General features: G+C 39.2%; 1 protein-coding gene across 1 annotated transcript; it reads right to left on the bottom strand.

The window, feature by feature from the left end:
- Window positions 1–929: 929 nt before the first annotated feature.
- sf3b3 (splicing factor 3b, subunit 3) lies at window positions 930–25,713 on the bottom strand. The gene is made up of 27 exons (XM_085414699.1): window positions 25,577–25,713; window positions 24,891–25,018; window positions 24,379–24,534; window positions 23,914–24,084; window positions 20,407–20,579; window positions 20,062–20,203; window positions 19,568–19,680; window positions 19,160–19,297; window positions 18,181–18,284; window positions 17,936–18,101; window positions 17,712–17,807; window positions 17,259–17,331; window positions 16,615–16,766; window positions 15,563–15,718; window positions 14,508–14,663; window positions 11,447–11,590; window positions 11,030–11,152; window positions 10,665–10,819; window positions 10,266–10,440; window positions 9,590–9,795; window positions 8,880–9,036; window positions 7,216–7,341; window positions 5,330–5,542; window positions 5,088–5,186; window positions 2,521–2,664; window positions 2,275–2,379; window positions 930–2,160 (listed from the first exon to the last, which is right to left on the bottom strand). Exons 2-27 carry the CDS (start codon window positions 24,958–24,960, stop codon window positions 2,020–2,022), a joined length of 3,654 nt encoding a protein of 1,217 aa, XP_085270825.1. The 5' UTR covers window positions 24,961–25,018; window positions 25,577–25,713; the 3' UTR covers window positions 930–2,019.
- Between the last annotated feature and the right edge of the window lie 247 nt (window positions 25,714–25,960).

Here is a 25,960-nt window from a genome sequence, read left to right as displayed (position 1 = left end):
GAGCCAATTGTACATGTCCAATTAGTTTTGAGCCTCTATGTATAAAACTAGCTATAATTCTCAGGATGCTAAACTGGTATAATTAAATCTTAAAGTCTGCAGGTCTCATTTTATTGTTTTATTTGAATTCCACTGCAGTGTTGTAAAAAAGTCAAAACTATAAAATTGATCAGAATCCAAAAATATATGGCACTAACTGCATATATTGTAGTTATTTTCTTTCTTGCTGCAGATTTTTATGTTGGCACCATTTATGACAGGGAAGGGAATGAATAAAAGGTTCACGTCTAATTACTAAAACATCAAGTTTTCTAAAATAATCAACAGCTTGGAAAATCATGTGGTGGTTAGCAGCTATTCTGCATCGCAACAACAAAGTCTTTCAACTGATTGCCCCAGTCCTGGATTTATGCATGTGAAGAAGAGGCGAGTCCAAACCAAGCTAGGTTTTTACAATTGTACATTAAACTAAACATTTTTCTCAGTCTAAGCAGAATTAGTAAAGGAGACTTTATTGTTATATGGAAAAAATACATAAATAAATTTGACTTTGAAATGAAACCAATAGTGCCAAAAAATATACATTTATTTTTGAAAACTAGAATCCATTATGTTTGTCAAGTCAATCTAAATGCAACATAACTGGACTTGATTGACTTAAATTGCTGCAACATCTAAATCTTTTCTCCTCACCTTGAAGTTGAGCAGCTTCACCTTGTAGAGTCTGTACTACACGTTTACAGAAGCCGTCAGCTGATCGGCACATCAACTACAGCTGTGCGTATATGCAGTCATGACTAATCTTAATATCGGGCCTCCAATGTGTTGATGATGACAAAGATTTAAAGTCACACATCCTTTATCAAACTGACGCTCTCCAAACATACTAAGGTGAAGAGAATAAAATAAAATGATACAGACGCTTGGCATTATAAAGAACAAAAACAACTTTATTTACAAAAACAGACCACTGACCTGTCCCACAATCCCCCTAAATTCAGTGACTACTGTGGATTGCTATGTCTGTGGCTGAGGTTGGGAATTTACTGGACTGACAAGAACAACACCCAGTGCAAACCTTCAGTATTTTTCCACCAACTCCACAGAACGGCGGCACTTGTTGGACTGCAGGCTGCAGCTTACACACTGTTAGGTGTCAGCTTGTGTTAGGCTCCCAGGTGTGAGTAAGCAATGTGCTTTTTAATGAGCCTGGGGGCCAACATGACATCACAAAGACAGGAAGGGTTTGGGGCTGGGAAATTTTATACCATCTGGGACAATGGTATGTATGTGTCACAACAAATTATTCCAATTAGCACAAATTAAAATGATATCATTATAAAAAAAAGTTTCCTGTGGTCAAAGCTGGAGGATACACAAAAATGAAATATTTCAGAGACAGCTTTGTGTACATTAGACATCAACTAGCCTTTCCTACTAGGGGGAATGCAAAAACTCTTTAAATAAAAAAAAAAGATTTTCTTCCACGATGACTGACACTTTCTAACTGTGATCTCTTTGTGAACAGAAAAAGCGATCAAGCGTGTGAACTCTCATACAGCTGTGCCAAATTCTGCTCGCACAGATGTAAGTGTGAAAGACACCAAAGCTACTGCTCAATGTTTAGAGAAACAACAGCTTTGTCATGTTTCCATGTAACGTGTCTTTGTGGTGCTGCATGCATGGTTTCTGTAGTTGGAGGTGACAAAAACCTGACAAATTCTCAGTAACTGACCCGTGAAAAAGTATGTGTGTCATTCCTGTTCACGCAGCAGCTAAATGCTCACACACTTGAAAGCAGGTTATTACATCACAGGTGGTCAACGTGAGACACTTACAAGCCGAGTGGCTTCTTGTAGGTTTCCATGTAAGCTGGTGTCTGCTCACAGTAAACCGCATAATACCTCATTCTGAATCACTAAAGATGACTCGCAGCTGGGAAAAGCAACGATCTGTGGGTCCTGAAACGTATGCATTGGTAAAATTCATGTGTGTTGTGCGAAATGTCCGTGTGTGAGGTTAGAAAGCGTAGCGAGTGCGAATGTCCTCCAGCTTCTTAGAGACTTCGGGTGGTGTTCTGTCCAACTCCTCTGCCACACTTTTTTGCTTGTGAGGGTCCATGCTGTTAAACTGCTCGCACAGATCTCCATCAATCACATTCTGGAGAAAATGACAGAATTTGTTTTTGTTATCCTCAAATATTTTTTAATAAACAGGTTCCGCAGTTGAAACTATATTATAAAAATAAGACGGATGTGTAAAAACAATCCCAACCTTGACTGGGAAGTAGTAGGATCTAAAGCTGAGATGGTCTCTGCCACAAAGAGGAGGAAACTCTGAGCGCATATGCATCTCTAAGTGCTGGAAGAAGTCATGATCCTGTCAGACGAAATAAAGAAATCCGGGGGGTTAAAAAGAGAAGGAAGAGAAATCGGGAGGACATTTGAGCCACACAATACTACTTTAGGATCATGCAAAGTGTGCATGTGTGTTCACTTAAATGAGATCTTAGTGTTTTACCTCATGTGAAGTGAATGGGACTAGTATGCCGATGCCTCCAGACAGTGTGGTGTAGACCAGGGACTCTGAACCACCAGGAATCAGAGTAGTCTTCTGCAGAGATAACACTGTCTCTCCTACATGGTAGTTCATTATTATCTCAGCCTGGAGGGGGGGGGGAGAGAGAGAGAGATGTCACCTGAGGCCATTTTATCTCCGAAGATTGGCTGCATGTGCACATAAAGCACATTAACTGCCAGTCTGAGTCAAAATAAGAATGAAATTGGTCCTGATGGTTTAATCTGATAACCGTCCAGAAACCACCAAACCAATGATGATGATAGTAATCAGAAGGTACTGTGAATACCAAGGGAGCATTGTGTAGTGATAAAACCTCAATATTAGGCTGATTAGACCACATCTGGGACTAAGGAGGGACAAGCAGAGTCGAAATGACCTCTGTACTCCACAAATAAGTCAGAAAGCTGTGCAAAGAAGACAACAGCTTCCCTTTACTTGAACCTGTAACGGTTTATTTCACCTGAAAATGTTTCATACAAAGTGTTTGACCACTGCAGCCCCAGCTGTACACTGGATTACAAAAATCTACACATGCACAATGGATGTCAGGTCAATTTGACATCAACTTTCTTGTATAGTGATTCACCAGGCAATGGACAGAGCGAGTCATCTATCAAAGGGAAGCTCAATGGATCGATTCCCTGGCTATTGGATTGCATGTCAAAGAATCCTTAAGCAAGATGTTAGAGTGTGCAACTGATATAAAATCTTAGGTATAGAAAATACTGCTTATATGAATCTGCGTGATTGGGTGAATGAGCCTTGTAAGGAAAAACGCTTTGAGTGCTCAGAGTAGAAAAGCCTCTACTTTGTATGGCATATATCATGTATGGCAGCATTTTGGCCGAGCCACGTGACTTGCCGGCTGGACAGACGCATAGACAGACATCATTTTGCATAAAGACAAGTCAAGACATCCACACCCATGTCTATATATAGATACGGTACATTTCCAAACTCAAATGAATCTATGCGTGCAGTGTGCACAAGCAGAAATAGCACACACTGTGTCACAATGGCAACTGGGACCAGCTCATAATGACTACACTGGAGGGACTTTCCCAGTCTATGTGCTACCTAAACAGTTTCTGACCAGGATTTAAAATGTGGGATGAGTGATCCGGTGTGTTTCTCCTGTGTGTGCGCGGCTTGTGTTGGTTGCATTTGAGAGTAGGTTAAACTTGTGGTTGATGGTGGTGTGTCTGCGGAGGTTGGAGTGGCCAGGGAGGCAGATTAGTACACCGGGCCAGATTTCAGCACTGGATGAATGCGATGTAGCAGAGGTCTGTCTCAGTTATCCCACCTAAAGCCACAGTTTTCTGCTTTGCCTCATAAAAGTGTACACTTGCTACTTGCAGGATAAACATCTTTGTACTTTGCAACCAATATTAAAATACCACATTTAACATCTACACTAATTTCTAAACAAATGGTAAGGTAATTTTTTTTTTTTAATAATTCAACATATTCTCAAAAGATGTAGAATTAGACAGTATCCATTGCATCAATATACTTTGCCGTAATGTAAAGCTCTTAGTATAGTAAGGGTTGTGTTTGCAGCCGCTTTCAGTTTCTCTTTTTGCAGTTCAGATTTGGTTTAAAAGAGAGCAAAACAGCACAGGCCCAACAATGAATGAAGTTTCAAAGTATACATTTACTTAATGTTAAAATATACGTTTTACATACGCAGCCTTTAACATCTCATCTGAACCAGTCCTATTATTTTAAACATCAGGAAAGTGAAAGTGCTTTGATATTTTCTTCAAAAATGCAAAAGCCCCTGCTACATTCTTTTCTACATGACTTACTGTATATTTTATTATTAATATTTTAATAATCTCACTTCTGGTTACCTTATAAAATACTGGCTTATATCCCCTTTTAAAAAATATATTGAGATATCATTTGTGGCCTATACTGCTCAGTCACAGAAAATGATGAACGATTGTTTAAATGTTTAAGTAACTCTAAGCTTTTTTTTAAAATTTGAAGCATTAACCCGATGCACAAGCCTGAAGCAGGTCTGAACAGACAATGCATGTTAAATCTAAATTGTTCTTTCACTTTGAGGTCAAGCTGAAGACCTCTGCTCCGGGGCAGCAACAGCTGTCAAGACTCATTTATTTGTTTCTAAAGGCACTGGCACGACATCACATTTCTGAACTGCTTACCCTCCATCCCACCTCCAGATTCCTCAAATTTGCTTACCAACCATTGCTCTCCATCCCACGCACAGACTTGAAACCAAGTTTTACAGTCATTGGTCCAAAAGTATGGAATGGTTTACCATTAAGAACTTCCCCATCCCTTGATGTTTACACAAACTCATCGAAGAGCCACGTCTTTCCCTTAAACCTCTTTAACCTCACTTTTATTTATTATCTGTTGGCATCCAGAGAGACAATGTCCTTTTTAATTCACTCACTTCTCTTTTTTGAGTCTATGCTTCATCTGCTCAGACACACTGTTTAATTCCAGAAACGTGAAAAGGTGAAGCATATGTGTACCTTCTGTGATGCTCCATTGAGGAGGCCCCTGTCCCATAGAGCCTTGTTCCCAGTGGGGTCTTCATCCACATCATCACTTGTGTTAGGGGGGAGACGCACCTAAGCAAACCAAGGACAAAACATGGAGACATTACGTCATTGCAGAAAATTTTGTTTAGGGCTGATGGTCTTGATGTTTTCTGGCTTTATTCGCCCACAAAAATACAATACACACCCCCAAACACTTCTCGCCCTTTACTTACGATGCTGATGTTCCCAAACTTGTCAGCAGCAGCCATGGTGTCATAATCGAGCAGACAGGCCGTCGTCACCCAGCGGGGATATGTGTCATCAGCGAAGATGATGAGCTGGTTCTCATTACGTCTGTAACGAACCCAGAACAGACTCTCCTGGACATCAGACACGATGACACGCTGGCCAATGGTGTGGATGCCAGTCACCAGGTTGGGAATGTGCTACAAAGAGTTAGGGAGAGCAGTGAGGTACACTCAGTCAAGTGTTTTAAAAGAAAATAATGCAATCTGGACATGTTCCCCAAGTGGTGTCCTGTGCAGCGCTGTGAAAAATGACTTGCTCACACTCATTAAAACTTCTCACGTTACACACTACAGGATGTAACGATTAAGGGAGGGACTAAATAGACTGGAAACAATTGTTAAAAGTATAATCCAGAGGGGCTATACAATGCACATGTGTTTATGTATGCACTGTACTGTATGGTATTAACTCAACTGTCAGCTACATGCATCTTATCTGCAACACAACACTCAGGCGGCAACACTGCTGCACATCAGCTGTTCATTAATTAGATACAACATTGGTCTTTACTGTTTACGCGTTAAAGTAAAGTTGTTCTGTGTGACTGTTAAAGCCCCACAAACTTAAGGAGTGCAATGTTTTTCCCCTTTAAACACGTCCAAATCTTACGTTTCAAAACAGACCGCACTATTTTTATATCCTGTTACACAGAGAAGTTTCAAGGCAGGCTGTTAATTTCAACCAAAACATTCTGGGAAAAATGTTTATGCAAAAGCGTGATGCATCACATACACTCATGAAAAAATTTGCTCTACAGCACAACAGGTGCTTCAAACCTCTAAAACCTAAACAAAAAGTGTCTGCAAACAAAAACTAGACACCCTCACACTCAGTCTTGACCCCCGTTTACAACAATTACTTTGCTGCATTGAAAACACCCTTCAGGTGGTTTGTTCTTTATATAAAGGCACCTCTGCTTCTTACAAAACGGTGCAGTTTGCTTTGGTTAATAAAGATAAAGGTGTCGTGCCATTAGGAACTTTGAAAAAGTCCCTGATGGCTAATCTGGAACAAATCGGCCATGCACCATTAGATAAAACCTTTTCTTTTCACAGGAAGGAAAACCCAGAGTGCAAACAGAGATAAAGCTATCCACATACAGATGAAACTTTTTTTGAAATTGGTTTCAAAGAGTTGAAATAAAAACTATTTACCAGCCAGTTAAAGTATATTTGAAAGTTTTAATAAATAATCATCTGTACTACAGTGTTGTTTTTAACAAGATTAATTAATAAAGATGCAGGTCTGCAATTGAGATTATTGACTATCATTTAGCAGTGTAACTATTGTAGTACGAATGTCTTGTATTGTGATTCGTTTTTTCTGTGTCACTGTACTGAGCACCTGTTGTGCTGGTTACACAGCACATGTTCAAATAGAATATCAATATCTTCTGATGTTTCTTATGCTAGCTAGCTTTGTGAAAGCTGTAATATCTGTTTAAACCATGCCCGTCTGGTGAAAGCTATAGTCAGATGTGTCCAGTAAAAAGTGAACTGGATTTTATTTATTTATTTTTCATGATGACACTTTTTGTTTCTTATTCTGAAATTAATAATTTTATGATGTAAGCCTGATTACATCCCGGATCGGGATGCTTCTGCTCATCAACTCATTGATCATGGGTCAGGTCAAAGTTGGCTCCTTTTAGTAAATCTTTAAAGACTAATTCTTCATCGTCTATATTTTCAGATCAACTATATTCATCATCTCTATAAAGAACCTTTGATAGAAAGTGGGATTCGCAGGTGGAAGAGAGAATATTTATATAGGGTGTATAGATGTTTGTGTCCAGACGTCCTTGTCTTACCTTGTTCTCACACTTGCGTAGCAGCTTCTTTTTCCCCAGGTCGTAGATTCTAAGCAGTTTTCCCACTCCAACTAGGGCTCGTCCCTGGAATGGTGCGATTGCCAAAGGCACGTCCTCTACTGGGGTCTAGAAATAAACAAAACAATCTGGGTTCAGATAAAGATTGAAACAGATACAGAGCTTTTTAAAGAAGACGAAAGGAAGTCTCACTAAACACAGTTTTAGTCATCATAAGAGATTGTAAGACAGCTACAGTGAAATCTGCCTGTGGTTTTAGATTTACTACAGATCCCAGCTGTTTATTTTTAACATGTTAATTTTTTAACGATTTTCTTAGAAAAGCACTTCTGAACAACCGCATAAACAAACTCTTTACCTGTTGAAACATTAAGAAAGTATTTTGGTAAATTATATTTCTCAAATAAGATTACACCAGTCATGAGTCAGACATCGTCAATACTTTCCCTGTCTAAGATATGCCCAAATTACAACTAAAACGCAACTTGAGAATCCAAATTTCCCCTCTGGAGAGTGACTAAGAGTGTGTTGTGAGCTCAGACATCCTGGACAGGAAAAACCTTTCAACCCCGGTGCTCTGCTTTCTCCGTGGCCTTCAGCGGGCCTGTCACAGTTTGATGGATATTTCTAGTTTATTGCCCTGTTGGAACATACACCCAACGACACAGCCATCTCAGAAAAGTGCGTCTGCCTACATCCAAGATGCTGTCATGACTTTGCACTCAGAAATGTGTCATCTTATTGTGCATACTCTGATATCTCTGGTTATATAACAAACAGGGAAAAAAGTGAGTTGTGACCTGATAGAATCATCTAAAATATCAAATCTGGTTAAGTGGTCGGGAAATTCCTGATACCACTGCGAAACACAACACTCATGAGTCATTTCCCCTGTTAATCCACATCAGGTAACAAACGTATGTGGGCTGATTCACCCTGATCGTCTCCACCCTGGTGGGGTTTCTTGGGGAATTGCCCAGCGAGTCTGTGACAACTGGGACAGCAACAGCTGTGTTTCATCCCATCATCAAAATTTTGTATCAGTCTGTCTTGCTTCATGCATTCTGAATAGACTTTCCTCGAGTCCAGTCCTCGTCTTAACATCTGTCTCAAATCATGGCCTGCACACAGTCCCTGGGTAAGCGCAAAGGTGATAAAAGCCAACATCTCCCAAAGAAACCGTATATACATCTTTCTGACATCTGTAAGTCGCCTGTCACACTAACTATTTTCTTCAAACTCCCTTGGGCTGTGAATTATTTTTATTTACTCAGCCTTTCATGATAGAGCTGCACTTGCTACAAGGTCTGAACGTCCTCTCCAGCTGACTTGCTCTGAGTACTGTTACAGCAGAGTGACGGCGGAAATCTTTTGAAACCTGCACACGTGCAGCTGCACCAGAAGGCCAAAAAACAAAGCACAGCACCTAAGCATTAAATTGTTGCAGAGCCTACAGAATGAAATGTTGATTTGCTTTATGAATCAAACTAAAGCCAAATATGACACAGACAAGCACTTTTATGCCGTTTACATCAGTATTCCCCAGTATAAACAGCAAAAGATGAGAGTGAATCAGCTTCAGCCTAATAAATATTCAAGGAGAAACAAGCTTAATAAAATTAACCCCTAATGTCACTGAAACCCACCTTGTGCACAAACTCCAGCTTCTCCCCTCCACTGACGAGTCGATATGTGTAGATGAAGCCGCCACCCACTGACCTTGGGTTGAGAATCATGTCTCTGGCAACACCGACCAGGACGTACCAATCGTCACCCGTGTTGGTGAATCGACAAGCGGCCACACTGAAAAACACCAAGTACAACATCAGACCCACCTATATACTATATTGCTAGTTTAGATTAGTCACGCTAATCACTTAGAAATATATTAACACAAAATATTAGCTATAACCTTCAAAACATGGCCAACATTACTGTTTTATATCAGAAAGTGATGCTTTTGATGGATCCAGTAGCCTGCCTTCCAAAATCACAAATTTTATTACCTTTTAATTCCATACTATGGGCATCATTTAATCTTAATAAGCATTTTGCTGCATTAAAAAAATACTGTGCCTGTTTTCAGCAGCTGTTGATACAAATCGACACAAAGTGTCGTTTTGAAAAAGGTTAATTTGTCACCAGGTGAAACCGAAGAACCTCTACAATGGCAGCCCAAACTATTTTCACTATGTCAACGGCTGATTAAGAAACAACACTGAGTATTAATGAAGGGCTTGGAATTTGGGAGGCTCACTGTCCATCAAAGAGAAAGGCATAATAAATGAGAAACAGCCCAGGGTCAGACTGTTTAACCTCACTTAAACCCCACCCACCCATCATGAGTACTACTCACCTGAACGCAGCTTCGTTCTGTTCCAGCTGCACTTGATCCAGTGTTGAACCTTGTATGGGATTAACCAGCCGCACTAGTGAGGCCCACTGTCCTGCGCCGGCTTTGGGTGAACCAAAAATGGCTTCTGGAAGATTTTCATTTAGGAATGCAGCAGCCATCTCAGCAGCCAGTTCTCTTTCATCCTCACCTGCAGCTTCTACCATCTCCTACAGTGGCAAAAGAAGGGATGTGATTTTCTGTTTATGACATGTTGGCAACTGTTATTTGAATAAAACCAGCCATATGAAAATGATATTCTAGACTACAAACTGTGATGGGAATGTCTGCCATCACAAAGATTATTAATTCATAATATAATTATCATCAGGGACAAAATGCCATTAAACTACCAAATTCTACTTCTCATTATTTCTACTGTTGGGTTTATCAGTGAGAAAAACGAAAAAACAGTAAAAGGATGTCAGGAAAAATTCCTAAATATAAAAGTAGGTTTATAATTTAATAAACCTACTTTTTTAGGCTCTAACCTGGAAAAATAACTCACACAGGAACAAATTTCTGTTCTCTCTTGTTTATACCCGACATGCCGACTTCTTGCCCTTAATAAATTTATTACTGAGAGTAACCGCAGACAGATGTTAACACCACTAGTTGGGTCACAACGATATAGTCATACCTCAGCCATCTGTTGCTTTCTCTGAGCTTTGGTGGCCTCGGTGTAGGCGTTGTGGTCAGTTTCAATCAAAATGAGGTTGTTGGTCTCTGGGTGGATTACAAATTTCCTGGGAGTGTACTGAAGTGGGAAGGCCACTTGGTTGAAGACGGCTCCAAGTTTCTCTAAAGCCAAGATTCTACCAGGCAGACGAGCACAGGTGAGATTTATATAAAAATATATTTTTCGCCCTTCAATAAACTTTTCTTTCTGCAGATTTATAAACACTTTGAACATAAGACGTTTAGAGTTATTTAAATTGCGATAATACATAACAGATGCTGGATTTCTTCAGTTTGAACTCCATTACACAAACAGTGATGCCTATGTTTTACAAAAAAAATGCTCTAAGTGCATCCATACCTTAGAGTATTGGTAGAGATGGCCACTATGCCTTCTGGACATTGCTCAGAGGCAAAACCAGAGGCGTACTCCAGAGTCTCATATGAGAGAGGAGTCAGATGGAAACGAGACTGGTAAGAGTAGCTGAGCCAGGAGCGACTGGACATTGCAAGCACCTGTCAGCAAGAGAAAAGACATCAATTAATCAATTAATTTATAATCAGTGATGAAAAACACAAATTTATTTTTAAATCTTAAGGTTTGATATAAATATTTCTGACTTAATATGATCACAAGCATAAAAACTGACAAAACAAACAATATTTTTGTAAATGCACATATTTGTATTTATGAGCTGATTCTGAGTAAGCGTTCGAGTTACATACAGCTTCCTGTCCTTGCATTCTGACTCTGAACAGTTTAACAGGTCGTGATCCCAGGTAGCGTGTTCTGGTATCTGACAAGTCTCCAGTCACTGGGTCCAAGACAGTCCTCAGAAGCACACCGTTCTGAGAAAGAGGAGCAAAAACACATTAGCAGAAAACCTCTACATAAGCTGAAATGTATAGCAACATAAACTAACATAACAATTGTGACAATCTTTGCTCTGGACTGTGCTCCCTGACTGCTAATTGATCAAGCATGAAAAACATTATCAGTTTGGATTTTAGGTACAAGATCGATCTGAACTCATGCCTGTACACAATCCCTGTATTACATTTGGTTTTACAGAGCTGTGATTTAAAAGTAAAATGTCTTCAACTTCAACATGAAACCTGAGATATTTAAATGTGAAAGAATACCTGAAGCCCAATATTAAGGTAGAGAAAGCCTATGGTTCCTTTGTCTCCAAGTTCATCCTGTTTCTCCACCCCTCCCATCTCCACGATACACAGACTCTCTGGCTGGGCTGGTAGGGCCTGCATACTCAGTGGCTGCAGGCAGTCCTAAACATGGTAAAGTTTCAGGGGGTCAGAAAAATAGCAACATGCAAAGGAATCCGAACATTACGTTTTTGTGTAACAGCACCATTCAATTGTTTAAACGTGCACGTAAACAAAAAAGATTCTTATCCTGTAATCGTTTTTAAAGTTTTTAAAATTTACACTTCTATTGAAATAGTTAAGGCAGACGAGATATTTTAATCCAGACCTTTTTTTTGGGGGGGGGGGGGAACACATTACTGAATACCCAAAGCATTATTTTCTGGCTTACACGTTTTAAACAGGGAAGCAGAAATCTCCAGTTAATGTCCAATGAATATTTTAAGGTTACTGGTCATCTTAAGAGGCAGTAAAAGTGGTCAGACAACTTTCATGTTGTACAAAGTTTTCCCTAAAAGAAGGATGTAATTGTTTCCTAAACATGACAACATTACTTTGTACTGACCTAATAGAGCTGGGCGATAGAACGATAACGATATGTATCGCGATATAACTTTTACTCGATAGAGAAATTAAGCTATCGCGATAGACCTCGCCGCTCTTGTCCTCAAAAAAAAAAAAAAAAAAAAAAGGTCAGCCAATCCAAATTAAGTAGCGCAGAGCCGAACCAATCACAGCCGCAGCGTCACGTCGCGTGACTTGTTACGTACAGCACAAGTGCCAAGCCGCACGTGTGTTTGTTTGGGAAGCAGCCAGCGGGTAATGGAGGAAATGAGTGTGCCGACTAGAAAAATCAACAGAGCGTGACCGAAGAGAAAACAGATGATGGTTCCAATGCCGGAGAGATTGTCGAACGGAAGAGCCATAGAAGTTCCGTAGTGGGAAGGTATTTCGGCTATTTCAAGTCTGACAAAAATAGAGTAGCGTGCACTGTAAATTGTGCCGAAAGCAAGTCTGGAAATACAATAAACTGGTGCATGCGTCACACTGCGCCACGTTATTGTTTCGGTGAAATGAATTTCTACAATACTGTTACTGTTAATTCTACTCTCTGCAGTGTTTAAATGCTTACATATACACACAGTTACTGTCCGTCCACACATACGACTCGGTTCTGCTTCTATGCCCCAGCTTTGTTTACTTTTTCCCACCGAGGCTTCTAGACTTCTGATTGGCCAACATTTAGGCACGGTTAGGAATCTAGCGCCACCTGCTGCTTTGGCATGTTCATAGCAGCGTTTTCCTTCATTTCTGCCTTTATGTGTGGACGGGATTATTTTTTAAAACGAAAATGGAAAATCTCCGTTTTCAAAAATACCCGTGTACGTGTGGACGTAGCCTCTATCTCTGACTGGAAGCGCTAATTCGTCATTCGGCTTTTGTCAGACTAAAGTAACTGTTAAAACTGTTTGAAAAGCTCAGCTATACAACAAGGAGAGATTGAGAATTTCCTTTTAGTTCTCAGTTTATTTGATATTGACAAAAGTTAGTCAGTTTTGTCTGTTCTTCTGTAAAACAAACTAAGATTTATTTTTAGAATTAATATTTTGTTTCTAAGTGGAATTGACAATTTAGTCTGTTTCGTTTGTTCTATTTTGAAACTTAAACGCTTTAGCGGCTGCCTTTTGTGTAGTTTGCAATATTTGCCTTTATTTATCTGAAAAAGTCTCATGTTCCTTAAGTACATCTACCCTGTTGAACTTATTATGGGAAATAAATATTTAACATTTCACTACATATCGTACTGTGTATGACTGTGTACGTGACAAATAAAAAAAAAAAAAATTGAATTTGAATTTTAAATAAAAACAAGCTGCTGATTATTTCACATTTTACTTGTGAGCAACGGCACATTTAAATCTTACAAATATAGTTATTTGGCTTATATCGTGATAGATATCGTTATCGCCTGAAATGAAAAAAACATATCGTGATATGAAAAAATCTCATATCGCCCAGCTCTATGACCTAATAAGAAACTAAGATTAATTTAGCCTTAAAGGGATTTATGCCAATCATTAATTAAGTTCCCACCACAGGAACCTTTCCTGGATAGTAGGGACTTTTGGAGGGACTGTATTTTCACACTGAGCATCACTGTCTAAACTAAGTTCTGTAGAAGTTAATCAGCTAAAACATCTCTGTTTTTTGGGATTATTTACTTTCAGCAGGTTCTGCAGAAGGCTGCTGAAATTGTTGACATTAAATTAATATTTATCTCAGACGCTCCCGAGCCTTCAGGGAAATCCTATAATTAAAAATCTAGCTGAAGTATATTTCCAGTCATTTTTACATTTATAAGTTTACCAGGAATTTTTAAGTGGTTAACAATGGATTCCTTCAAACTTGGGTGCTAAACACAGGCTAAATTCTGTTACTCATTCTGCACAATGGGAAAGACCTGAGAGTACAGTGACAATGTGCAAATTTGGCTGAGCAGCACAGTTTGGTTTATGAATATGAGAAAAACTTTTCAACAGTTGAAAATACCCATTACCACTGCAAGGGCAATAAATTAAGAAACTAGAAGCAACATGACGTCCTCATTTTTAGCCTGAAAGGGCATGTGCATGTGTGTGCGCGCGTGTGAGTACACACTCTGACTCCACATACTGTGAAGATGACTGGCAAACGAATTTCTGTAGTGCAGCAGATAATGGATACTAGCTTTCAAAAGTGAACACAAGTGCCAAAATTTGCATGTCTGTCCCCTCAGAGCATGAAAATAGTCTTTGCTGTCAATCAACAATAAACTGAACGGTCAAATGTTACTAGGACCAAAACAAACCTCTATAGGAACAAACATCAAAGATGGCAAAGACATACCCAAAACTAAAGTACATGACATCTTGTTCGGATACAAGCTGTCATGGGCTCAATCACATGCCAGCAGATAAACCAGCAAAAGCAATTTCTGAGCAACACCTCCAATTCGAAACAAAAAAGGGTCTCATTGATAATCTCTGTGTCAAGCTCATACCGAAGGATCCAGGGAGATGATGCGAACAGTGTTGTCAGCTAGCCCAACAGCCAGGAATCGGGAGCGTTGCTCACCAGGAGGAACGTTGGCCAGGCTCATACAAACCACATCTGCAGACATCTCTTTCCTCTCTGTGTACTCATTCAGCTGGCCAGACTGAAAAAAATCAAAAGTGAAATACAGACAGCAGCAGGATTAATAAACAGATTTTCCGTCACCTCAGTTCAGTCATCTTCCTCTATTCAATATGGAACCTGAGATATTCAATATTAGTGTTAGAATTAAATCATCAGATACTCTGCAGGAAAATAAATTAAGTGAAGCTAATGATAAGGCAATTTAACTGTGCAGTCAATTGTGAAATTGCCTTTTATAAAATGAAGTGCTGAATAAGCCCGTCAAATCATTTGACTGATTAACCCCAAAAAAAGATTTCTTTTTTTTTTTTTGGGGGGGGGGGGGGCACTGGGCCTTCACATAGTCTACATAAAGCTCAACGCAGTATTTTTGTGAAAACCTTTTATTACAAAGCATAACTAATACTTGTTAAACACAGCATGAAAGTGGAAACTAGGATTCTGCCAATGGACAATATTCCTGAAGATTGATGGCAGTATTTCTGTCTATTGTATTGCTTTTTAATTAGTACGCAGTATAACTGTAACCTTGCCAATGAAACACTTCACCGTGTGTAGGGAAGACAGTGCAGTGCGGAGCAGAAACAGGTGATCTATTTCACACAGTAAAGATAATCTAACTATAGGCCGAAGGAAAAAAAATTTTTTTAAAAAAGAGGAAATTTTCTCTTATGACCACTATTTACAGCAGCCCAAATCACTCATTGCTCTGAACAAGGAGAAAGCTGTTATAGCCTATGTTGTCTCACTTAAAGCTGGAGGTGATGAAATAGACTCTTCAGTTTTGGATTTCTTCACTCCACCAACAGTTTTATTTTTCGTGCACATGCCACATTGTAGGCATTATGGAGGCCTAACAGAATGTCAGAGGGGCACAAGAGGATGATCAGATAACACAAAAATAATCTACTTCCTTACCGGGTCCATCTCAAAGTAGACCAGCTCCCCACCAGTAAGGGCGATGACTACTTGCCGCTGGTTCACAGCACAGCGGACAATAGTTTTTTTACCAGGAGTTTTCCACTCGTTCACACGCTTGTCTGCTCGGATGTGACGGATACCATCTGGGTAAACCTGTATGGGGGAGGGAGTGAAAGAACCACAGAGGTAAGATGGAGAGAAAAGACAAAGTACTAGATTGGGTTGATGATGAATAAATGGCCATCTTTGTGTAATTAGATGAATTAATGCATGAACTGTATTAATTATTTGTGCTTAACACACAAAAAGAAACTGATAACATAACCTTTAAAATGTACATCATCTGCTAAACAAAAACTAAAATAAATTTCGAATTTCGAAATGCTTCCTTTGATGCAAAGGAAGGTTTTCGTTTAGTTTTTTAGAAATTATTGGAATTATGATAAAATGCAATTATCAAAGCTGCTCATTTCAAAGAAATTTCATTACTTTGAAATTTCTTTGCAATGTCTAAGGGTGTTTTTACACCTATACTTCGTTTACTCTTTACTCTTACACGTGTAGCTTTTACCCATGGTCTGGTTTCTCTTCACACAGAGCGAGTCATTACAAACCACTTGAGAACGTTCAGTGAAGTTATTGGCCAGCTCATATGTTTGGACCAGGAGCAACAAGAATACAAAATACAGGAAGTGCTGTGTTCTGAACTATTTGAGAACATGGACAATTTATATTCATTTCACGGCTGGTTGCAAACCCATACTGACCTTTGCACGTCTACGGTACCCTGCCACATCCCAGAATGCAAAGCATATTTGGCTATGGGAAGCTCAAACTTGTAACGTGCACCTGAGCAGCTCAAAGTTGAATCATGTTCACACAATAAACAAACTGCTCACTCGGAACTGGGCAGAGAACACCTGTTCTAACATTGTAACAAACGAACCCCACCATGTAAGAAAATAAGCCACAGTTTGACTTAAATGGACTAAATGGCACAGTGGTGAAAATACCCAAAGGTGATGTGCAGATGAGGTACATTTACGCACCTGTACAAGCGCATCTTCACCCAGGAGTGAGCAGGAGAGAGTGGGTGTTGTTCCCAGAAAACCAGAATCTGTCACTTCTTCTACAGTCTCACCGATGGACAGAACCAGAGTGGCATTGACGAAAGAGACAATAATGTAGGCATCGAACTCATCTAAGAACCAGAGTAAACACAGTATTGATCAGAAGAAAAAACAAAACAAAATTACTAATGGCATTGAACACACAAGTTTGGTTGCACACTGTTTCAGTAGGTGGTTATATGTTAGTTTACTTTAATAGAGTCAGCAAAGAAATGTTCATCTCCAGCATGTACTGCATGCGTGTACTGCATGCGTGTACTGCATGCGTGTACTGCATGCGTGTACTGCATGCGTGTACTGCATGCGTGTACTGCATGCGTGTACTGCATGCGTGTACTGCAGCGCCACACTGCTTCATGTGGCTGTCGCATCACAAACATAGGGATATCTGTCAGGGCAGCTGCTCCAGCTAGTGGTGAGTGGCTCCCTAACATCTTATACTAAACAGCTAACCAGTGATGTACATTAACATAACAGGAATATGTTTCACAGACTTTTCTTACTTTCAGCATGTTTTATAACCTTGATTAGCCACACACATCCTGGAACAAGAATATTCTTACCTTCTACATGTCTGCGTACAGTCCACACAGCATTGGGGTTACCGGGCAGTTCAGACACAGCCATCTCTGAAACCTGACAGAGGCGGAGAGAGGGGAACAGACAGGGTGGGGGAAAGAAAAAGAAAATTGAAAGTTTATCATCATTACAAAGACAAACACAACAAACCATTTTTAAAAGCTCATCTTCACAGTAATGGAAGTAAGACATTAACAGGGTACAGCCAACATTGTGAGCGTAACTCAAAGGCTGGGAAAAACGTGACACCAAGCTAACAGTCGTTCAAAGTGTGATATGAAAAGAAGGCTTTGTGTGTTTGCTGGAATCAGAGATAGTAAAAGACTCTTCAGTATTTGTTCAGAGAAGAGACATGAAAAAACTCATCAATTTCACAGCCAGCAAAGTACATGTGTGGGCTTTCTCTAATTACGTTAGAAAAAAAACAGTGTGTGTACCTCCAGTCCGTGCCGAAGGACCCTTAGAGTGGACCGGGGTCCTCGTCCACATGATACATAAAGCTGAGGTGTGTCCTCATTGGCCAAATCAGCAATCTGGAAGAAAGTAGGAAGAGAGTAGTCAATGAGCCAGAAATGTTCTGGTTTAAGATTTAAGAAAAAAATCTGTCTCACAAGTTCAGGCAATTAGATTAGTCCCCATGTTCATCTGACAGGACACTCACCTGACAGGACATGATTGGTGACAGGTTCTCCTGTTCATCCACCAGCACAAGATTTTTAAGTGGGCGTGGCTGAAAGAAGAAGGTGTCTCCCTCTTCCAGCGGCATTGCCGATGAGAACTCGGGCTCATCATCATCATCACCCAAGTGGGCAATCTGGTAAAGGTAACTAAAGGAAAGAGAAATAGAGGTTAATCAAAGACTGAGAGATACGAAAAGAAACACTTGAGTTTCTGTTTGCAACCTACTGGTTTCCAAACTCTGAAGACACAAAGAGGAAGCCAGTCTTCAGGACGCACATCGCTGTTGCAACGGGAATTGTATCAAAGTACTTCAGCCTAATTTCTGTGACCTAAGAGACAAAACAAGCATCGTTTTTTATTACGGGAATATGTATTATAATGAGCATAAATAGAAAACCATCCATCCACTTCCGCTTATCCTTTTCAGGGTCGCGGGGGGCGCTGGAGACTATCCCAGCTGTCATAGGGCGAGAGGCGGGGTACATCCTGGACAGGTCGCCAGTCTGTCGCAGGGCCAACACACAGGGACAAACAACCATTCAACACTCACATTCACTCGCACATTCACACCTAGTGGTAATTTGGATTATCCAAATAACCTATCCTCACAAGCTGCATGTCTTTGGACGGTGGGAGGAATAGAAAACCGATAATGGTAAATGGCCTGTATTTGTATAGCGTTTTACTTAGTCCCTAAGGACCCCAAAGCGCTTTACACGTTCAGTCATCCACCCATTCACACACACATTCACACACATAATGACAAAAGTTCAAGAAATGTTAATGAAGAATTTAAAAGTAATCCCTGCTGAGAACAAGAGTATTTGCGTTTGCTACTTTCTTGCTAAGCTAATGTCAACACGCTACAGATTTCCCTATAAAAGTAAAAGAGTGAGTTTATAAGCATTTGGCTCTTTTTGAAGAAGCTGAGGGAGCTAATCAAATTGAAAGTGAGCTTTTAATAAGATGAGCCATGAAAAAGAAATCAAGTAAAAAGCCTATTTTCAGACATTGGATAAACTGAGCAATTACATAAACTGGGCAGGATAAGATAAATACGACATGTTTATCTAGTGTTTGTTAATCAAGCAACTGTGATTCTAAGAAAGAAAAAAATAAAGAAAAAAAACAGAAGCTGGAAGTGAACATAATTAGTCCCATTAAATAAATTTGTTAAAAATGTCTAGTTTCCATCCATCCTTACCATTTCTTCATCAGTTTCTAGAGTAACCTTAAAGATGTCTCCCTGCTCAGTCTGGGCCAGAAAAAAGAACATGGACTTGGTCTTGTGGGTAGCTGAGCACACAAATATCATGCCACGCTCTGGGTCATCCAGGTCGTTCTGTGGGGTGGAGCAGAAGAGAATGTGAGGGAGGATAAAAATAGACGTTCATGCAAAGAACAATGTGGGACTTGCAAAACAACCAAAATTCCACATGAACAGAGAAAAAAATGTTTAAAATCTACTTAGTGACTCACAGCTTAAAATCAGGTAAAGTCTCACGATGTGTACTGATGTTATGATGCATCAAAACACACTTAAAATCTGCACAGGAAATCCTGTACTATAAATATTTGCTTTTTAATGTGCATTCCTGTAAGAAGGACTCACTCTACGCCGTGGAATGGGACAGCGAATGTCAGGCTGGTCTCCAAAATTCTTGTAGGTGATGTAGTTTTCAGAGCAGATTAAAACCCCACTGGGCCCATCAGAACCACCAGGAACTGGAAGCATTTAGAAGGGTTGTCATTTTTAAAAAACATAATGATGAAGGAGTAAGAATTTCAAAAAAGCACAGTAATCTCTATTTTACAACATAATGCTTTCTTTTAATACGACATCTAACGCTGTGTTATTGCGTTGGTAAACTTTTGTAGAGATCAGAGAGGGTGAATCTTTCTCCAGTGTTTCTCAGAGAAGAGACATGACAAACTCATCACATCTACAACACATTGATGTAACAATTCTTTGTAACCTCGCTGCAATGATTATCTTCTGAAAGCAAATCAATTTGTAAAAATGTTGATATTTCAACTACTCTCTACCTGATGAATAACACTACTGTTGTTTCCTTTAAATATGACCAACACTACTCAAATGCTCACCAGTTATGAGGAAATTTCCATGTTCTTCCAATGCCTCGCTGTACTTGCGGACCACATGGTTCAGGCCGAGATCCAGCTCGTAAAAGGTGAGCGTCTGTTGTGTGTTGGCAGCAGCTTCTCCTGTTGGGTCGTTGTCAGCTTCCTGTAGACATTAAACACACATGATTATTCTGGTGAACAAACAAAACATGACTGTTTTTTTTCAATTAAAGTCATGCTGAGGTCAGAGAAGTTAAATCTTTCTCCAGTGACAGTCAGAGAAGAGACATGAAAACTCATCACACAACAACAGTTCAGTGTATGTGAAATTCAGCAGCCCTGCACGTTTGTGCTTTGTGTCCTTACCTCATAGTCCATCTCTAAGCAGGCAAACATGGGATTTTCAAACCCAACATCGACTCCAACCACATGGTAGACCAGTGTGTTTGCTTTATGGGCTTCCAGTGGAGAGGAGATGGTCAGTCTCGCAGCAGCATCTCTGTTCAGAATATATACCAGCTTCTGTTTCTCTATCGCTCCTAGTCAGATAAATGACAAAACATATTGTGTCCTTCATTTAACTGGTTTAATACAACTATTTATATGTGTGTATATAAATTTTCTTCAGGATTTAAACAATAGTAACTCAGCACCAGAGATGGGCAGTAACGCGTTACTGTAATCTGATTACTTTTTTCAGGTAACGAGTAAAGTAAGGGATTACTATTGCAAAAACGGTAATTAGATTAACGTTACTTTCCCGTAGGAACGCTGCGTTACTAAAACCGTGATTTTTTTGCGAGAATGTCTCATGACAGTAACGTAAGCGAGTGCGACGTTCGTAACAACAGCTGTGCGCAGATCAACAATGGATCATATGAGTGCGGGAGAGAGTATGAGTGCGCAGCATTCAAAGCGTGGAAGTACTGACCTTACTTTGAGTTAGATTCCATAAAAAGTGACAAAAACATTAGCGTCCGTTGTGCGTGGGAAGAAAACTTCTTTTTACAGCGAAAAAACCCCCCTAAACTTCCAAGCAAGCACCGAGTGCGCAACGACATAATGGGAAACTCACAGAGAAACTCGCGGATTCTTCCACTGACCGCTGCTGCACACCTGCACCAGGGCAAACCTCCGCCTACCCTACTCCTGCTTTACAGGTGAAAATAGAGCAACAAGACCACTAGTCTTTGATGTTATTTATTTTGTGTGTTTTACTTGCATCTATTTGAAAGAGTGAGTGTAAACACACACACAAAAAAAATATTTTATGTGCTGGAATGTGCAGAAAATAAGTTTAAATGTTAAACAAATTTCTTCCAGTCAGAGAATGTTGCATATAATTTAATTTTTGCTTGATGCATAAATTTAAAAGGTTAGAACTAATAAAACAAGTTTTAAAAAGAGACTTTTCCATTTGATTACATTTTGTATGATGGATTATGTAGAAAAAGTAGAATTGGGCTGAAAGATCTATCGCTTTATCACCTACTCAGGTTGTAAATCGTGTTTTTAAAAAGTAATTAAGTAACTAATTACTTTTGAAAATAAGTAATCAGTAAGTAACGGGATTACTTTTTTAGGGAAGTAATTGGTAATTAGTTACTGATCACTTTTTTCAAGTAACTTGACCAACACTGCTCAGCACACATTAATTAACATCATAATTGTTCCACAAAACACTTCTATCAAGGTAAAATTTTTGGATGTAGAACTACAAAATTTATAGCATTTGATGCTAGGGCTGCTCAATTAATCGAATTTTAATCACGATTACGATCTGGGCTTTCAACGATCATTAAAAATGACTGAGCCGATTATTATCCCCTCCCTAATTTATCCGCGACACCTTAAAGGCCGGTCCGTGAAAATATTGTCGGGCATAAACCGGTCCGTGGCGCAAAAAAGGTTGGAGACCGCTGATTAAGAGGACCCGAGGGAAGCTCGGAAAGCTAAGCAGAAGTTATTTGGAGAGGAGAGAGTGACTGCCGTTGGTTGAAAAGAGAGTTTAAAAAAAAAAACTTCAGTGGTGTTGCACACTATTTTATATTATTTTTTTAAAGTCATTGTTAACCCTTTAAAGCCGGTCAGAGCAGCACGCTCCGTTTTGCGTAACTATTTTTAAATCCCTGTAGAACCTGAACCGTGTAAGCTAGCGCAATAATTTGTTTTGCATATGAAACCGGAGGAGTTGTACTTACATCTGATGCCATCAGCTTGTCCTCGGTCATGGTTTCGTTCCACATATAGCTTTGCAAAAATTGCATAAAAAGCGCTTGCAGGAACAAAAACATAATATTCCAGAAACACGCTTTGCCGATCCTATCAGCTGTTCGTAACACTTCCCACAGTGAAATGATGCACATGCTGTTTTCTTTGCAAATTTGCATCATAGGATTGTTTTTTGTTTTTCCTGCAGTATATAAAAATTGCTGTATCTCCAAAATAAAACTATGAAGACACTCAAAATAAATTTCCTGTGGTGGGAAACTATTTTTTGCAACTTTATTGTATTTAAAGTTTTGAGGGATAAACCTCTTAAATTTCTCCAAGTAGAAATATATGTAAACAAAACAAAAGCGATTTTCAATTTTTTTTGTAGTTTATTGCACTTTTTTGCAATTTATGTAATTACTATGGACTTAATGCATACATATTATTAAAATATGGGCTATAACAGTTGTATTGATGTATAGCAACTTGAAATGCTCCCACAAATGGCACTACAGCATGTAAAAAAAATAATATAAGCTCTGGTGGACTTGGTTCTATAGTAGGTCTTAAAGGGTTAAATTAATATCGTCAAATAATCGTGATCTCAATTTCAGTGAAAATAATCGTGATTATCATTTTTGCCATAATCGAGCAGCCCTATTTGATGCCGATTTATTATCTTAAGCACCTGTAAGGCTCTTGGGGTTAGGTCAATTATAGCAATATTTACACCACTGACATTATACTAACACACCAAGGCCCAAATAAAAGAAAAATAATCATCAGTCTATAAACCAAATTATCATCTAAGCTGACAACCTCTGTCTTTGCCAATAAATAAATAAATAAATAACTGTATGGAGCCCCAAAACATATTATAAAACCTATCAACTTTGCAGGTTTGTTAAAATGTCATGTTTTGTTGTATTTGTAAGATCATAAAAGTAACTTATCACCAAATGGAACAATTTTGAATTGGGGGAGAAAAAAACAAAAAAACAAAAGAGGCATCTGTTAGTATGTTTAGGCCTACTTGGGTACATAGATGTTGCAAAGCTATCCAGGCCCACTTTGCTCAAATGCAAGTAGGACTCAAAGGACTCAAATTAAACACAGCCTATTTTAACAACAAATAAATTAAATACCACAGTAAGTTATTTAAAAATCACTACAGGCCAGTTTGTATAAAGTCTTGCTGCAAAGCCTTCAAGCAGTTTCAAAGCTGCAGATTCACACACACTGTATAACCCTAAAAAAAAAAAAAACTAAAAAAAAATGTACATTAGAATAAATACCATTAAAACACATCAGTCTTAACTGATGGACTCTTTTGGAGTATATAGTTTTCAGTGTTGGTTTGTAATGTAAGGGTTTTTCCTGGCACTGAACTGGCTTTTTCGTGGTGACTACATCCAACGCAAAACACACCACAGCAGATTACACACAAAATCCTAGCAGTGTGTATGATTTTTTTTTTAAAAACCCATTGAGCTCTTGCTCTTGTTTACCTTCGTCAAAGAAAGGGTGCTCATCTTATGAGAGAAGGAAAATAGCAATATAAAAAATAAACAGTGCACAAACATCTGGATTCTGTCTGATATGATGGACTCTACATAATGGTCTAATGCTGATTTCATGCATACTTCATAAAATTCTCACCTATCATTACAGCTCTGCCTTTTGGGTCAACAGCAAGGAACTGTCCAGGAACAATACGGCGGCAGCCGCTCTTCCCAAATGTTTCCTGGTGGATCTTCTCAAACATATTTTTTGATGGATGATACTCCAGGATGACGATACGACCACTGTCACTCCCCACAACAATGTAATCTAAAAATACATAAATATCACTTAGAAACGACACCAGCCTGTCAACATTATATTAATTATGATACGGTCATCTAATTAAAGCTTAGGTAATGAAAGCCAATGGAGGCCAACTTCCCCTTCTAATTGTAAATGAATGAAAAAAGAATGCACTACGAAAAAAACATTAGTGTCAGACAAAATATTTAATAAAAACCACTTAAAAGAAAATTATTAATACATACCATTTAATCTGTGCAATCCATGTTTAGAGTTACAAACACATGCATGTGAGTGCATATGATGTCATTTCTGTACCTTTTGTTCCTCCAGTGAGTCTGAAGGCCATCAGGGATCTGATGATGCCAAACACTTCCATTGTGAGAAGAGTGTGCACCTTTCCTGTGTTGGCATCTGGCCGTAATAATTCCAGGATCTTTCCTCTGGAAACAACAATCTCCTGCATCTTGGTTCCTACCAAAACATAATATCAGACATATGACGTGGATATTTTTATGGTTTTCCCTGAATCCTGCTTTTAAAAAAAGCATTTTGTGATATTTCTTTTATGTATTTTTTAACCATGAGAAAACTATGCTTTACATTATCTCCATCAACATACTGAGTGAAACACCATGATAGGATAAACTCTAAGGACTATACAAACACAAGAAAATATACTTAAATAAAACAATTAATGCTAATTAGTGCTAATTCTCATAGAAATTGCAGTTAAAGGCTTCTTTGACAATAAAGGAGGGGTACCAAGCTTTGATAAATTAACCATGACCTAACCAGACATAAAGCAGTGACATCTGGCGCAAATTCACCTGAGAAGTTTCCATGGATGGCATGGGTGATGCCGGTGGCACGCTGCAGGGTGATGTTGTAGAGAAACATGGCTTCCACTCGAATCTTATTCAGAGGAAGCTGAAAGAGCGCTTAACCCGGCTCAAAACTGTAAACAAAGAAAACCAAAAGTGTATTTACAGTAAGGAATCAAGAAGTTGGAGACCACTGGACAAAGTCACAATAAGCTACGCGGTCGCACTGGTGACAAATGAGGGCTCTTCAAACTGAGGTCAGCTGTAGTGGGACTGTGGAGCAATATATAGCGACTGCACTCATCACAATATTGCTATGAAAAGTTGGTGGAGAGGTGTAGCGTTTGCTGTACACAAAATCCTACGGCGCCGCTAACGTTAGCTAAACATTAGCTGTGAGAAAATTAACGTTCACCGGACATTTATTTACTACCTCTGTGCTTGTAAACCGTGCAATAGGGGTCAAGAATTCCTTTAACACGAATTTAAACTACTCAAAACGATCGTTTACATTAATCCAACAGTATGAGAACATGGCCCATTCATACAAAGCGCCACTTCTGCTTAACGCCCCCCCCCCCCCCCTTTTTTTTTTTGTTTTGCTATATTACTTTAACTAGTGCAAACTTCACACACATAAAACATCTGTTTAATTGCGGAAGAGATGCAGTTCTGCAAGATATAATATTTACCGGTGTGTTTCGTAAGATGACTCTGATTTCAGATGGATAAAGTTTCATTTACGAAAACTATTTCCTTGAAACCCTGAGAAGCCGACGCTGAACCGCCGTTGGTGGGTCCTTTGCCAGCCAAACACGCCGTCGCAAGAGTTGACCTACACAGTGCCTGACGGAAATGAGAGACTGTAGTACTGCATTGTGCACAGCAGATGACGACAAAGACCTCAAGATTAACGGAATTATCGCGATTGGGCGCCATAAGAAAAACAATATCTGTATTGCCCCTGTCTTCTGCACGCTTTATCATGATAGCACTCTACACTCTACTACACTATTTAGTCGAAAACAATAAATAACCTGTATGCTTGTTGCACACCAGAAAAGAAAGACAAAATG

The sequence above is a fragment of the Rhamphochromis longiceps genome, linkage group LG7 (assembly GCF_057381845.1).
Source record: "Rhamphochromis longiceps isolate RC_006_pf linkage group LG7, R_longiceps_female_GT1.1, whole genome shotgun sequence".
NCBI lineage: Eukaryota > Metazoa > Chordata > Actinopteri > Cichliformes > Cichlidae > Rhamphochromis > Rhamphochromis longiceps.
This window is presented reverse-complemented; position numbering and strand designations above follow the sequence as displayed.